At 51.4% G+C, this 14,701-nt stretch overlaps 1 protein-coding gene across 1 annotated transcript; it reads left to right on the top strand.

Moving 5' to 3' along the window:
- Positions 1–845: 845 nt before the first annotated feature.
- MAA_00428 (Polyketide synthase, beta-ketoacyl synthase domain protein) lies at positions 846–10,063 on the top strand (the record flags this gene model as incomplete). The annotated part of the gene is made up of 5 exons (XM_007818426.1): positions 846–1,448; positions 1,543–1,897; positions 1,972–7,579; positions 7,667–8,379; positions 8,436–10,063. 5 exons carry the CDS (start codon positions 846–848, stop codon positions 10,061–10,063), a joined length of 8,907 nt encoding a protein of 2,968 aa, XP_007816617.1.
- Between the last annotated feature and the right edge of the window lie 4,638 nt (positions 10,064–14,701).

Raw genomic sequence — 14,701 nt, 5'->3', positions numbered from 1 at the left:
CCCTTGCGTGTGATTTGGAAATACAAACTTCATGCTCGGCACAACACATTATCAAGTCGCATAAACGAGCTCCTACAAGTGAATTTGGTTCTCCCTGGAAGTGATTCTTGTCTACGGGAGCAGAAGCGCCCAACCGACGTGCCAAGTGATTCGTGAACTCGCCCAACATCGTCCAGCAGGTCAACTGGAGTAAGTCAGATGAATTCGCTCCGAGGAAGGATCACGGCGGTATATTGCCAAGTGCGTTTGGGTGGTTGACGTATTTCGGAGAGCCGGAGCTTCAATATGGACCAAGTCAAAGCCAAATCTGAATTCGCAAGGATGCTTGGGGGGCGTGATGAAAGGCTCAGTGTACCGCATAGCGTCTGGTCACTTGCTTTGTCCGAATATTGAATCAACCCCCGAGTCCCCATTTATTCTCGCTCGTAGGCAATAGCGTTCCGGAGTCGATTTTCCAACCGTCCCCGAGCGGGTCCCCGATGCACAAGATGCAAAGAAGCTGCAAGGACGGTAACTAGACACCATCTCCGATACTCAAATTGCGATACCTATACCGAAGGATCGGAAATCGGTGGCCGAGATGTACAGTCGTGTGTGAATGGATTTCCATACGTACTTACTCCTGAGATGGGAGACTGCAAACATCCCCCAGGTAGAGCCGTGATCCACATCCATGCAGCTCAGTTTTACGTGCAAAGCAAATGCCCCGACCTGACATCGTCTGAGTGGCTCGCTGCTTTTTAGTTATATGTAGAGGTATCTGATAGATCAAACAGAAATAAGAGACACCAGTCTCGCTGCTTCTAAACTGGACCATCTATCCAGTGCAAGATAGCTTGATCAACATGGCGACTGTTGGCGAGCCCATCGCCATTATTGGCATTGGATGCCGATTCCCCGGTCAGTGCGATAATCCATCCAAGTTGTGGGATCTCTTGCAAAAGCCCCGGGATCTTCTCAAGGAAATCCCCGACAGTCGATTCAGCACAGGTGCCTTCTACCATCCCAAGAATTTTCACCATGGCACGAGCAATGTGCGCCACTCGTATCTCCTGGAAGAGGACCTGCGAAGCTTTGATGCCCAGTTCTTCGGCATCAACCTTGTCGAAGCCCACTCTATCGATCCTCAGGAGCGGCTGCTTCTCGAAACCGTGTATGAGAGCCTGGAAGCCGCCGGCCTCTCCGTCAAGGGGCTGCAAGGCTCTGATACTGCTGTATACGTGGGCGTCATGAGTGCCGATTTTACTGACATGATTGGGCGCGACACGGAGATGTTCCCAACGTATTTTGCTACAGGGACGGCAAGAAGCATTCTAAGCAACAGGCTGTCGTATTTCTTCGACTGGCATGGCCCGTCCATGACTATCGATACGGCGTGTTCATCAAGTCTCATCGCCATGCACCAGGCTGTGCAGACTCTCCGCGGAGGGGAATCATCTGTTGCGGTTGTAAGTGCATATTCCCGTCTACTGGTCATCACTACATCTTCATCCTGAGAATAGAGCTGGACGCGTCGCACGAGATGCTAACAACATGGTACAGGTGGCCGGGTCCAACTTGATATTAGGACCAGAGCAATACATTGCCGAGAGCAAACTACAAATGCTTTCTCCTACTGGCCGAAGCCGTATGTGGGATGCCGATGCGGACGGCTACGCTCGAGGAGAAGGCGTTGCAGCTATTGTTCTTAAGACGCTTAGCCAAGCTATTGCTGACGGCGACCACATCGAGTGTGTTATACGTGAGACTGGTCTCAACCAAGATGGTAGGACGCCAGGCATCACGATGCCAAGCGCTACTGCACAAGAAGCGTTAATCCGAGCCACGTACGCCAAGGCCGGCTTGGACCTTGGCCAGCGTGCCGATCGCCCCCAGTACTTTGAGGCACATGGCACAGGTAAGTGTGAATTCAAGAAGCTTCCTCATCCGCTTCTCCCCGGCAATCACGCTCGCCTCAGCTAATCTGCCAAGGTACTCCTGCTGGTGATCCCGTTGAAGCCGAGGCGATCAGTAATGCCTTCTTCGGCCCCCAGTCCCATTTTAAGCCAAGTGATGCAGATGACACTTTGTTTGCTGGATCTATCAAGACTGTGGTTGGCCATACAGAAGGGACAGCAGGCCTGGCGGCCGTTATCAAATCATTGCTGGCATTGCGGGCTGGTGTTATTCCTCCAAACATGCTACTGAATAAGGTCAACCCCAAAATTGAGCCTTTCTACGGAAACGTACAGATTCTTTCCGCAGCACGAAAATGGCCCAAGCTTGCAAAGGGTGGCGTGCGAAGAGTGAGCGTCAACAGCTTTGGCTTCGGAGGCGCCAACTGTCACGCCATTCTTGAAAGCTTTGAGCCCGATGAGACACGCCGCGGACAGTCGTCGGATTGCAGTAGCGCATGTTTTACGCCATTTCTCTTCTCGGCGGCATCGGAGAGGGCGCTTACTGAAACCTTGGAGCGCTATCGAGACTATCTTGCTCCTGGAAACTCTGGCGCTACAGTCAGACTCGGCGATTTATCATGGACACTCAGCAACCGTCGATCGACACTCCCATGGCGCGCCGTCATAACAGCCAGCAGTGACGTCGAGGAATTAGCCGGAAAGCTTGAAAAGGGCACCGAGTTCACTAGCGAGCCATCAAACTACTCGTCAGTCAGGACAGGAGGGCGCAAACCACGTATTCTCGCCATCTTTACCGGCCAGGGCGCACAGTGGCCACGCATGGGCGCCGAGTTGGTTGAAAAGTCGCCAGCAGCAAGCAACATCCTCGCCCGTCTCGACAAAAGCCTGCAGTCACTCGACCGTCGGGATCGACCGACATGGTCACTGCGTGAGCAGCTCCTCGCCGGTGCCGATTCATCGGTAGGCACAGCATCTGTGTCGCAGCCCGTCTGCACAGCCGTGCAAATCATTCTCGTCGACATGCTGAGAGCCGCCGGCATCGACTTCTCCGCAGTGGTAGGCCACTCTTCCGGCGAGATTTGCGCAGCATATGCGGCGGGATATCTCTCCTCCGAGGATGCCATCCGCGTGGCATACTATCGCGGTCTGCATATGAAGTCGGTCACTCAGGACGGCGCCATGCTCGCGGTGGGAACCTCGTACGAAGACGCCAAGGAATTGTGCGAGCTTCCAGCCTTTGAGGGTCGTGTCTGCGTAGCGGCAAGCAACTCTCCTGCCAGCGTGACACTTTCCGGCGATGCAGAGGCCATTGACAACATCAAGGTGATTCTGGACGAGGAGAAGAAATTCACTCGCCACCTCAAAGTGGATCGAGCCTATCATTCCCACCACATGAAAGCATGTTCCAAGCCGTATGTGACGTCTCTGCAGCAGTGTGCCATTCAACAGCTTTGCCCGGCCGACCGCAGCAAGTGCCGATGGGTTTCCAGCGTCTTCACCTGCGACATGACGGATATTGCTTCAGAAGCGAGTCTGAAAGGGAAATATTGGGCTCAAAACCTGACGAAGCCAGTCATGTTTTCAGAGGCCTTGCAAGTCCTCCTTGGCGGCGGTCAGGAAAGAGAGGTTTACGACCTAGCCATTGAGATTGGACCACATCCGGCGCTCAGGGGCCCGGTAAGCCAGACAGTTCAGGAATGCCTGGGAGGAGAGTCTATCCCCTACACAAGCATGTTGTCACGCGGCGAGGACGGTGTCGAGCCATTCTCAAAAGGACTTGGATATATCTGGCGAACCTGGGGAGAAGGGGCTGTCGACTTTGCCGCCTACAATTGCTTTATGAATGATGAACAAAGAAAGGCGGGCTTGCAAAAACCCGTGCCCATGAAGGGTCTCCCATCCTACCCGTGGGATCACAACCGGACCTTCTGGCACGAGTCTCGCCTCTCCCGGGCTTTCAGGACTGCAAAGGACCAGCCCAATGAGCTCCTTGGCCGTCAAATCCTCGACGGTTCCCCCGACCAACGCCGTTGGCGCAACGTCCTCAAGCGCAGCGAGATAGACTGGCTTGATGGCCACCAAGTCCAGGGGCAGACCGTCTTCCCTTGTGCCGGGTATGTGTCCGCATGTGTGGAAGCATCCATGAAGATTCGTAGCGACGCTTGCGTCCGATCCATTGAGCTGCGGAATTTCGTGCTTGGTCAGGCTGTGGTGTTTAACGACAATGACTCGGGGGTCGAGACGTTAATCGTACTAGACAGCATCACAGAGTCAGAGGAGCAAGGCTGCAGGGCAGCTTCGGCCAAGTTTTCATTCTACTCGTCGTCCAACAGTGAAGTTCTGGACATGACTAGACACGCCAACTGTGACGTCCGTGTCACTTATGGCGACAGGGCCGCGCATCTTCTCCCGCCCAAGTCCAAGGAGGATGAAGAACATGCCATGCTGAACATCGAGGCTGACCGGTTTTATAACGTCCTCGAGCAGCTTGGATTCGGATATTCTGGCCCGTTCCGTGCGCTAACGAGACTGAAGCGAAAGCTGGGCAAGGCGATGGGGTATATTCAAAACACGGCAAATGTCCAGGCTTCTCAGAAGGCCCTCCTCATCCACCCAGCGACGTTAGACGCCGGCATCCAGTCCATCATGCTGGCGTGCTGTTATCCAGGAGATAGCATGATGCGCTCTATATATCTCCCTACCGGCATCAGTCGACTCATCATTGACCCAGAGCACTGTCGAGCCTTTGCCGGTGAGGCGACAGAAGTTTTGTTCGATTCGACAGCGTCAATTGGCGATTCTGGGAGTCTTTCAGGAGACGTGAGCATCTATTCACCGGAGGGCTTTGCTCACAAGGCCATTCAACTCGAGGGACTCCAGACGCAACCCCTGTTTCATCCCACTGAGTCGAATGATTTAAACATTTTCACTGAGCTTGCGTGGGGTGTCGCCCAACCCGACAGTCAGGATATACTGGACAAGATAGACGTCCAGGAACTCGATGCGGAACTGTTGTTTTCCCTGGAGAGGGTGGCCTACTTTTACCTACAATCTTTGGACAAGACCATTCCTCGCAGTGCCCGTAAGAATCTCGAATGGCACTACACTCGCCTTTCCGCGTATGTAGACCATGTCCTCTCCAAAGTGGATTGCGGCGCGAACCGCTTCGCCAAGAAGGAATGGCAGCTCGATACGCACGAGGTCATACTTGAAATCTTTGACAGATATCCTGACAACATTGACCTGAAGCTCATGCGTGCTGTGGGTGACAACATGCCCGCCGTCGTCCGCGGCGAGACCACCATGCTGGAGCACATGCTCCAGGACAACAAGCTCAACGACTTCTATGTAATCGCACATGGTATGCCTCGCTACACTGCATACTTGGCCGCCTTTACCAGCCAAATTGGCCATAGATACCCTCATATGCATGTCCTCGAGGTTGGGGCTGGCACGGGTGGCGCAACCAAGTCGTTTCTCGGAGCCCTGGGCGACAAGTTCTCGACCTACACCTTCACCGACATCTCTAGCGGCTTTTTTGAGAAGGCTAGGGATGAGTTTGCGTTGCACGGCTCCAAAATGAGCTTCAAGGTACTCGACATCGAGAAGGATATTGAAGGCCAGGGATTCACGGAGGGATCGTACGACGTCATCATCGCCTCCTTGGTCCTCCATGCTACGCGGAACTTGGATGAAACCCTTCGTAATGTCCGCCGCCTCCTGAAGCCCGGTGGATACCTGCTACTCCTAGAGATTACAGAAAACGATCAAATGAGGTTTGGCCTGCTCTTTGGTGGTCTCCAGGGCTGGTGGCTCGGCTACGACGACGGACGGGCCTTGTCTCCTTGCATTGGTTTGGAGGAGTGGTCGAAAATTCTGAAGCGGACTGGCTTCTCGGGCATTGACACGGCAATGCCGCATGACGAAAACTTGCCTGTTCCTCTCTCCGTAATTGTGACCCAGGCGACGGATGACAGGGTCCAGCTCCTGAAGCAGCCTCTACAGCAGCAAGAAACGCCATCGAAGATAGTGCCGCAGTTGACAATTATCGGCGGCGCGGCACTGGCAACCTATCTCCGCGAAATCCTGGGCTCGTGCTGTGGCAGCATCAAGCTTATGAAGTCACTGGATGGTCTGATTCCAGGCGATCTTCCTGTCGGAGGCACTGTACTCTGTCTTACTGACATAGAGGAGCCGGTATTCAAGTCCATGGACCAGGACAAGTTGCGTGGGTTCCAAGAAGTCTACAAGCAATCCACCAACGTCCTCTGGGTTACCCGGGGAGTTCGCTCAGGAGATCCATTCTCCAGGATGGTGGTCGGGTTCGGCAGGACCATTGTACTAGAAATGCCGCATCTGCGTTTACAATTTCTTGACCTCGACACTGCCGTTTCCCCGGACCCTGCTGCTATCGCTGAGTCTTTGCTGCGCTTTCAGATGGCTGGGAGCTGGGAGAATGACGGGGTAATCTCAACTTTGACCCATTCCGTCGAACCCGAGTTGTATCTTGACAAGGGCGGCCGATTTTACATTCCCCGATTCAAGTTGAGCAGGAGCCGGAACAATCGGTACAACTCGGGTCGTCGCGACATCACCAAGCAGATCGATATTCGACAACAGGTCGTCGAGCTTGTCCCGCCTGAAACACAAGATGCATCGTGGTATCTCTTGGAGGGAAAAGAGGCGCCTGAACTAAAGGCGGCTGTAGAGATCGATGTCTTGTACTCAGTGAGTCTGGCAGTGGAGGCGTCAGGAGGCAGCTTTCTCTTCCCCGTTCTCGGAGTACGTCGAGACACGGCAGAGGTGGTACTGGCCCTCTCCCCAAAGCAAGCATCCAGGATCAAAGTTCCGCAGGCTTTTACTCTTCCTGCACCCAACTCGGTAGATTATCTTCAGCTATTCTATACAGAGCTTCTTGCCCGTGCTGCCATCAAGGATATCTCGGCGGGAACGCTTGTCATTGTATTGCAACCGACTATCATGTTTAGTCGCGCGCTGGAGCGCATTGCTACAGATAAAGGGGCAAGAGTCCTCTATCTAGCAACTGAACCTGGCTTGGGATGGCACTACATCCACCCCAAGGCTACCAAAGCAGAGATCCAGAACTGGGTTGCCTTGAATATCGGAGCGATTCCTCCATCGGATATTTTGCTTCTAGACATGGGCGCGGACAGCACCCTCTCTGCAAGTCTGCGCGAATACTTGCCGGCAGAGGTTACGAAAGTGAGGGCCGGTACCCTGCTCACCTCCGCTTCGCCACGCATTACCTCGGGCCTTCTAGAGCGAGACATCAGACCTATTCTTGTGGATGTCAAGTATTCGCTGTGGCCGACTCAGCAAGCCATGGAGACTAGTCAAGGGTGCCCGGAGTTGGAACTCGTCTCCTTGGGCGACCTGCCTACCAGGAATCATGTCGCCAGCCGCCCATGCGTGGTCCGTTGGCCACCTGAGTCCAGCACCGTTACCGTTCGAGTCCAACCTATCGATATGATAATCAAATTCCGGAGCGACAGGACATATTGGCTTGTCGGCTTGACCGGGGGTCTCGGACTCTCACTCTGCGAGTGGATGGCTAAACATGGAGCTCGGCATGTCGTGATTTCCAGCCGGAATCCCAAGGTAGACCGGGGCTGGTTGAAGAAAATGCAAAACATAGGCATGAACGTTGAAGTTATATCCAAGTACGTACAGTGAAACCCGTAGCTCTGAGACAGAGTTCTCCGCCAGTTTCGGTATTTACTACGCAGTGGTAATCTCAAGTATTCTAGCAATATCTACGATCGAGAATCCGTCCGATTCATCTATAATCGAATCTGCCAGACGATGCCTCCTATCGCAGGTGTCGCCCAAGGGGCCATGGTACTTCATGATACTGTATTCTCCGATCTGGACATGGAACGATTCAAGAAAGTCACGCAGCCCAAGGTCGAAGGAAGCATCTATCTAGAAGAGATATTCCACGATATTAATCTCGACTTCTTTGTCTTCTTCTCATCCATGGCTTGCGTGACTGGCAACCCTGGCCAGTCGGCCTACGCCGCCGCCAACATGTTCATGTCGGGACTGGCGGCTCAACGCAGGCGCAGAGGTCTCAATGCATCTGTAGTGCATATGGGCGCCATCTTCGGCAATGGCTACGTGACCCGAGAGTTGACCCTGACGCAGCAGGAGTTTCTCCGCAAGGTCGGCAACCTGTGGCTCTCAGAGCAAGATTTCCGACAAATCTTTGCCGAGGCGGTCTTTGCGAGTCAACCCCAGAACGGGGGGTCTTCAGAGCTCTCTACCGGCCTGATGATGATCGATAACGGCGATGACTTCAAGAGGAATATCACATGGTTCTATAATCCGATGTTCCAGCACTGTATCAAGGAAATTGAAGACGGTGAGTCGGCTGGCGACGGTCGGAAGGACCAGCGCATTCCAGTCAAAACGCAGCTTCAGCAAGCAGTCAATGCGGCTGAAGTACGCGAAATAATCCACGGTAAAATGCTATTTTCCATTTCATGATTCGAGTTTTATTACTTACATACATGTCAGATGTCTTTGCTGCCAAGCTACGCTTAAGCTTGCAAGTTGAAGAAGGTCGGCCTATTGTAGATCTCACAGCTGACACCCTGGGCATTGACTCCCTCTTCGCTGTCGACATTCGTTCTTGGTTCATCAAAGAACTTCAGGTAGAGATCCCAGTTCTCAAGATACTAAGTGGAGCAACAGTCGGCGATATTCTTGATACTGCGCAACAGCTGCTGTCCAAGGAATTGACGTCTTGTCTGGATCCAAACGACAAGGCTGAAGCGAAGAAGAAAAAACCAAACGACACGAGCTCAGTCAAGGTTGAAACAGTGAAAACCCCCCAAGTTAAGAATTTGACAATCGGTGAAAATGTCAGTAGCCGCGGAGCTGATACCCCGAAAGCAAAAGCCGTCACATTGCCCTCGGTGCAGCGGAATAGTTCACCTAAACTCATGACACATTCCGAAGACTCGGACAGCCAGTCAATGTCGAGTGAAAACGGCGCGAGAGTCAGTTTTGCAAGTCCCGATATGACCTACACTGGGAAATCCACTCCCTCCTCCAATACATGGTCGGACATTGACATAATTGGAGGCCGATCCCGAGGCTCGGTCTGGTCCATCGACACTGGCGACAGCGAGGTGGCTGTCAGAAAGAAGTCTCCAATTGGATTCGGTCAGTCTCGGATCTGGTTCTTGGAAACGTACCTGCAGAATCCGGCCTCGGCGCTTAATATTACGTTGATGATTGACCTCAATGGCCCCCTAGACGTCGACCGGTTTGAGCGAGCAGTGAAGCTTGTTGGGCAACGTCACGAGGCACTTCGAACTCGATTCGTCACTGGTGACACCTCTAGTCAGGCCTTGCAAGAAGTCCTTCTTAACCCAACGCTTGTTCTGGAGAAACAAGACATCGCCAGCGACACGGAGGCAGAGCAGGTCTATCAAAACCTCCAACAGTACAGATACAGGTTGGCAGAGGGGGAGAATATGAGGATCCTACTTCTCAGCAAATCTCGTCAATCCTTCCGCCTTGTCATTGGATATCATCACATCAACATGGATGGCATCAGCTTGGAAGTAGTCCTTCGTGAGCTACAGCTGGCGTATGACTCAAAGAGACTCCCGAGTGCGAGCAGTATTCTCCAGTATCCGAGCTTCTCCGAACAGCAGCACCGAGAGTTTGAATCCGGAAAGTGGAACGATGAAATAGCATTCTGGAGGAACGAATTTAGCGGCCGCGCGCCGTCTGTTCTTCCACTCCTGCCGCTGGCCAAGATACGGTCTCGCACGCCGCTGACAGCCTACTCGAGCCACACGGCAGAATTCCGCCTGGATCAGGAGGCACTGACTCGCATTCAGTCTGCCTGTGACGGGTCAAGGGCTACCCTGCTTCAGTTTCACCTCGCCGTCTTCTACACCTTGTTATTCCGGCTGGTGGAAGGGAGGGTGGGAATTCTGATCTTGGAAAGGCCCATCTCTAGGTACGGCTGGACCGTTGCTATCGACAGATCGCCGACAGGCATCGACAGGCCTATCATAACTACTTCTTCTCAGCGAGGCCCGGTGCATGCGTATAGTTTGCAAGCACTCAGCACCGGCCTTGACGCATCGCTCGCACGCCGGCAACACGCCTGGGTTACTGTCAGTTGAGAAATTTGCACCGGACAGCCTTACGCAGCGAAGCTTGTGGCCCCGGCAGCGGTCACAGGCGCTTCTTCGCGAATTGATGCTATTGTTGCTGTTGTTGTCGTTGCTGCTATTCATTCTGCTATTAGAACCCGTGGGGGCTGACATGACAGGGAACTTATGTATTCTCTCTACAGAGAGTAGTAAAATTCGTATATCGTTTGGCGGGGGAAACAAGATAAAGCCAGAGTTGATGGGCTATTATATAAACAATACGTAGCATAAAAGGCGGCTTGTATTATTAAACTCTGAGACGTGTAGCGTCTTGTAGTCTCCCCGATGCACCACAGGGCGTTGCTGGCTGGCATCTTAACCTCAAACCCGTTATTCATACGAGAACAACCTATTTGCTTGTGCTATTTCTATTTGATTTTGCCTCCGGCACGAGAATTCCGCCAACCCGCGATTATCTAGCCAGTAAGAGGCCCTATTACTTCAAGTGCTGGGGCCACACGGAGCAGTGTAGACCTATTTGACCGCCCTGCAAATGGCCGCCCCCTAGCCTTTAATGCATAACACCTGCGCAGGCCGCGAGTAGGGTGTGATTCGCTGAACCGGACTACCTCCGAAGTCTAGCACTTACTTATCCTAGGTACATCTACATATCTGCAATGCTAAACAGCATCCCGTAATGCGAGGCAACGTAGGCAACACAATAGCAGCGTTGGTTATAGGAGGTGGCGCCTCTCTTAATTACTCAAATCTAATAGCCGTCACCGCTTCCTGGTCTAGAGCCACAACATCCCTGTAATATCTATCCTCTTCGACTTTTTATTACGCAATCTTGCATTTTAGTGGCTTTATAGAGATGTTTTTTCTGTTCATTATTCGTTGCTTTGCGGCGAAACGGAACTACCTGCTACACGGAGAAAGCCCAACAAGATCGCGAGCCCAATGAAGAGGCACTGCGATCGAGGACGTATTAGTTACACAACTAGAACACGTGCCTGGGTAAGATTTCTAGGTACGAGTGTTCCTTTTATGTATATATCGTGGTTATTAGTCCCTCCCTTCCCCTTAGAAAGCCAGGGACCTTGGAGACCCTACGATATTATTATTGAATCTAGCTATTCACTTCAAGCCCTCTATTTAGCCCTTGTCACACTACCTGGGATAAGTCATATTACAGGGCAAGTGAAAAAATACGAATAAATCGAATATAATACGAATACAAAGCAACGAACAACGTTTAGTTAAACAAGGTTTTATAGTTTAGCGAACTTGCAAATAGTAATCAGATTAGAGACTATCAACCATGATAAATTGAAGCAGACTTCTTAGTCGGACTGGCCAGCAGCAAAGACAAGATAAGTCTCCCAGCTCACATGCAGACTTCACTTTCTCCACGTAGTCGCGAACCAATAAAGTGGTGGGCGTGTTAGCATTTCGAGTCCCTTGTTGTTACCAATCCCTAAATACTAATGATAGACTTTCCCCTGGGCTTATTGTTCTTGGAATTCAAACATGAAGTATGGCACGAGATAGGGACATAATACCCGAATTCTGTTGCGACTTAATCCGGTATTCCTATAATGTCTGGACAGTGACTACTAGCTCTGGGCTGCCCATTATTTCTGGCTAGGCTGGTGTTGTCCGAAGCAAGGCATATGATTGCATAATCCCCCACATGTCGCAGGCATTCCCAGCTGGCTTCTCGGAAAGGCTCAAGCCACGCCACGTCTCAAGAAGCTTCTTGGGGACTTCTGTATTATTTTCCCACACGTGTCCCGTGTCCTGTGTCCCGCCTGTAATTTAAACTATTCCCCATGCCGTCATGTCAGGTTCGTCTACTTCTGCTCCTCGTAGAGCTGTCGCCTTACATTCTATTACTCGCTCTTGGATTACTTCATGGCGTGCTTTTGTGACCTTAATATTTTAGCGCCAGCACGAGCGTGACAGTCTTGTAAATAGTAGCAAGAAGTGTTTATCACGAGTCACGATTGCCTTAGTAGTTCATCTTGGGGTCCGTGAACATGTTGCGCCCTGTGAGAACTCTTGTTGGCCGATTAGCTCACTCAAGAGCATTCTTCACCAGGTCGACAAGCCGCAAGTCACTGCCTAGATTAAAATTGTCAGTTTTCCTTTTATACAAATACACTTGCAGAACTGACCTGGAACGCCGATAGTTATAACCACGAACGGAAGTTGCTCGATACGCTTGGTCACTCTCGATTCGTAAGCTATGTGTCCAACTTGTGAATAACGCAACAGGTTAGCATGGGTCTACTGTAAACGTATATTGGATTTGATAGGACTCAATCGGGCTAACCAGCGGTGGTAGCCCTTGGATAGAAGCAATGTAGTTCCAGGTAAAAGCAGCCACTGGCCCTGGGGAACTGTGCAGAACCTAGCCACCTTATCCAGAAACGTAGTAAGAGAGGAGGGGTCTAGTTGTTTGCATCGTCACGAGACTTGGGCAAAATATTGCCGCAAGGAATGAGCATGATAGCCGACGTACAGCTATGCTGAGTAGCGCAAAGGACGTTTGCTTTAAACCAACGACGATAAACCTCGACATCTTCCAGAGACTTCTCTTTCATCTCCTTGGTCACCTTAGCGCCTCGTTCACTGTAGAGGGTGAGTGCGTGTCCTAGCCTGAGGCATTGAAGTGATACAAATCATTTCCACCGCATGTAAGGGCCCACGTAAACTGGTTTGCCAACTTTTTTCTCGTATTCGTTCCGGAAGTCGTCGAACTCGTGGTATCCGTCATAGTACAACTGTGACAAGGGCTCGGAAAGAGGGCTTGGAGCAATTTAGCTCAATTCAACTAATAACAGTCTTTGGTATCAAAGGTCCTTGGTTTTCCTCAGGGCCTTGAGGGACCAAAGGTGTCTATAAATACAAGAAGTCGGTGAGAGACTTTGCCCTAGTCCCGTGGCCGCAGCCCTTGTGTAACCTTTTGACATTGGGCCATTTCCGTGTAACAACAACGGATTGAAAGCAGCCTGAGTTATGATAGTCATTTCGCTGTAGCGGGTATTATAGAACAAGCCAGTTAAAACCTCGTCTCAGAACTCCTTTGTGGTCTTCCCATTTGCTTCATCCGGAGGACATTAGCGCCATCGATCGGCAATGCTCATCTTTGTCGCCTTGATTCCCAAGTAGGCTTCCAAATGGCCGACGAAGCAATCAACCAACGCTTGTTGCTTCGAGTTAGCCATTGGAAAAAAGTCTTCCGGGTAAAGTATTTCTGTAGGAAACTAATGCATTATTCGTTGTAGCTACAATACCCGTCAATAGCTCTAGGTAGGGTAATAACAAGTTTGTTGTCATCCTTTGCTCCAACGCTCGCAATCGTCCTCTTGACAAGTTTCTGCATTTCATCCAAGCTTCTGAAAAGCAGTCCGATAGTACCCATAAACCTCGTCACGGAGTAAGTCATATATCCAAAGTGACGGAAGAAGGCGCAGACCTGCAAGCTGCGTACACACCCTCCAGCGTTTTTCTTTCCATGTCGTATGGAGACCGAAAAGTCCGCACCACGCTGCAGGCCATCGAATACTTCCAGTAGCTCAAGCACTGGTCAGTTTTTTGTTGCAAGATCAGGGAGAAAACACCTACTGTCTGTTCTAACGGAATAGTCTGGCTAATTGTATGCGGTAAGGCTTGTTGCCCCCCCCCCCCTGTTGTACTTCCAGATGGGCTCTGGTAGCTATTACCTTGGAGGTTGAATGGGGCATAGGAGTTGATCTATTGATTTGTTGCCTCCTTTGAAGAGGCAAAAAAGCATATTGCTGTCTTACCTACAAAAACGGCACTAAGATGGATGAATGTCTTCATGTACGTGGCCGTTTTGTTCTCAGGTTTTCTATTGTGTTACTTGCACTAGGCACGATTTGACTGGGTTGTTATTATACCTGACAGTTTGAAATTGTCTTTTATGCTGAACTGCGGTATGGCGAGGGGTTTTGATGGGATTCTCTTGTTGTACGGTTGACTGGGCATCGTGACTGCGGTCTAAATCCTACCCGGGCGCATATTAAGGGGGTAGAACTTATGTGACCCTTTCTGGGAAGGGAAGAGGGACGTGGTAAAGCTGCCTTATATGTCTGGATATAGCCGCCACGCTTGGCAAAGTTGAAGGCCTGGGCCTAGAAAATAAGAGCTATTGGGAGTATCGCGCTCCGGGGTTGCTACTAATAGAACTTGACTTGGTGCCTAAGACCTGGTGACAGGATTTGGGCTGAGAGTTGGCCATGTGTCTTGGACGTGTTGAGAGTTTTGAGCATTGCCCTTTCCATGACTTTATTTGTTAAGAATCCTTTTGAGAAAACGTCGTCCTTGGGAGGCTGGAAAGAGTCAATCCAGTCTACAAGTGTCTTCTGAGAAGAATCCTGATTGATAGAGACGACGATCACAGGCTTGAGCTCGGGGAGAAGCCAGTCCGATGCAGCGCAAGTTGCGACCGCCGTTTCGCAGCTCTGGAGCTCGAGTTGAAGTAGAGTAAATGTCAGAGGTGATTGACGGGGTTCTGGGGAAGCGGAGACTGACGACGACGTGAGGAATGGCAATGTAGGTGACGTCTCCGAGGCGCACCGGGAACGGGCGGTATGAGACTGGAAGGTAAACCCACATTTGAACCGGACCCTTATCGCACTC

The sequence above is a fragment of the Metarhizium robertsii genome, assembly GCF_000187425.2.
Source record: "Metarhizium robertsii ARSEF 23 chromosome Unknown MAA_Scf_3, whole genome shotgun sequence".
NCBI classification, from domain to species: domain Eukaryota; kingdom Fungi; phylum Ascomycota; class Sordariomycetes; order Hypocreales; family Clavicipitaceae; genus Metarhizium; species Metarhizium robertsii.
Note: the sequence above shows the minus strand (reverse complement) of the source record. Positions and strands in the feature narration are given on the sequence as shown.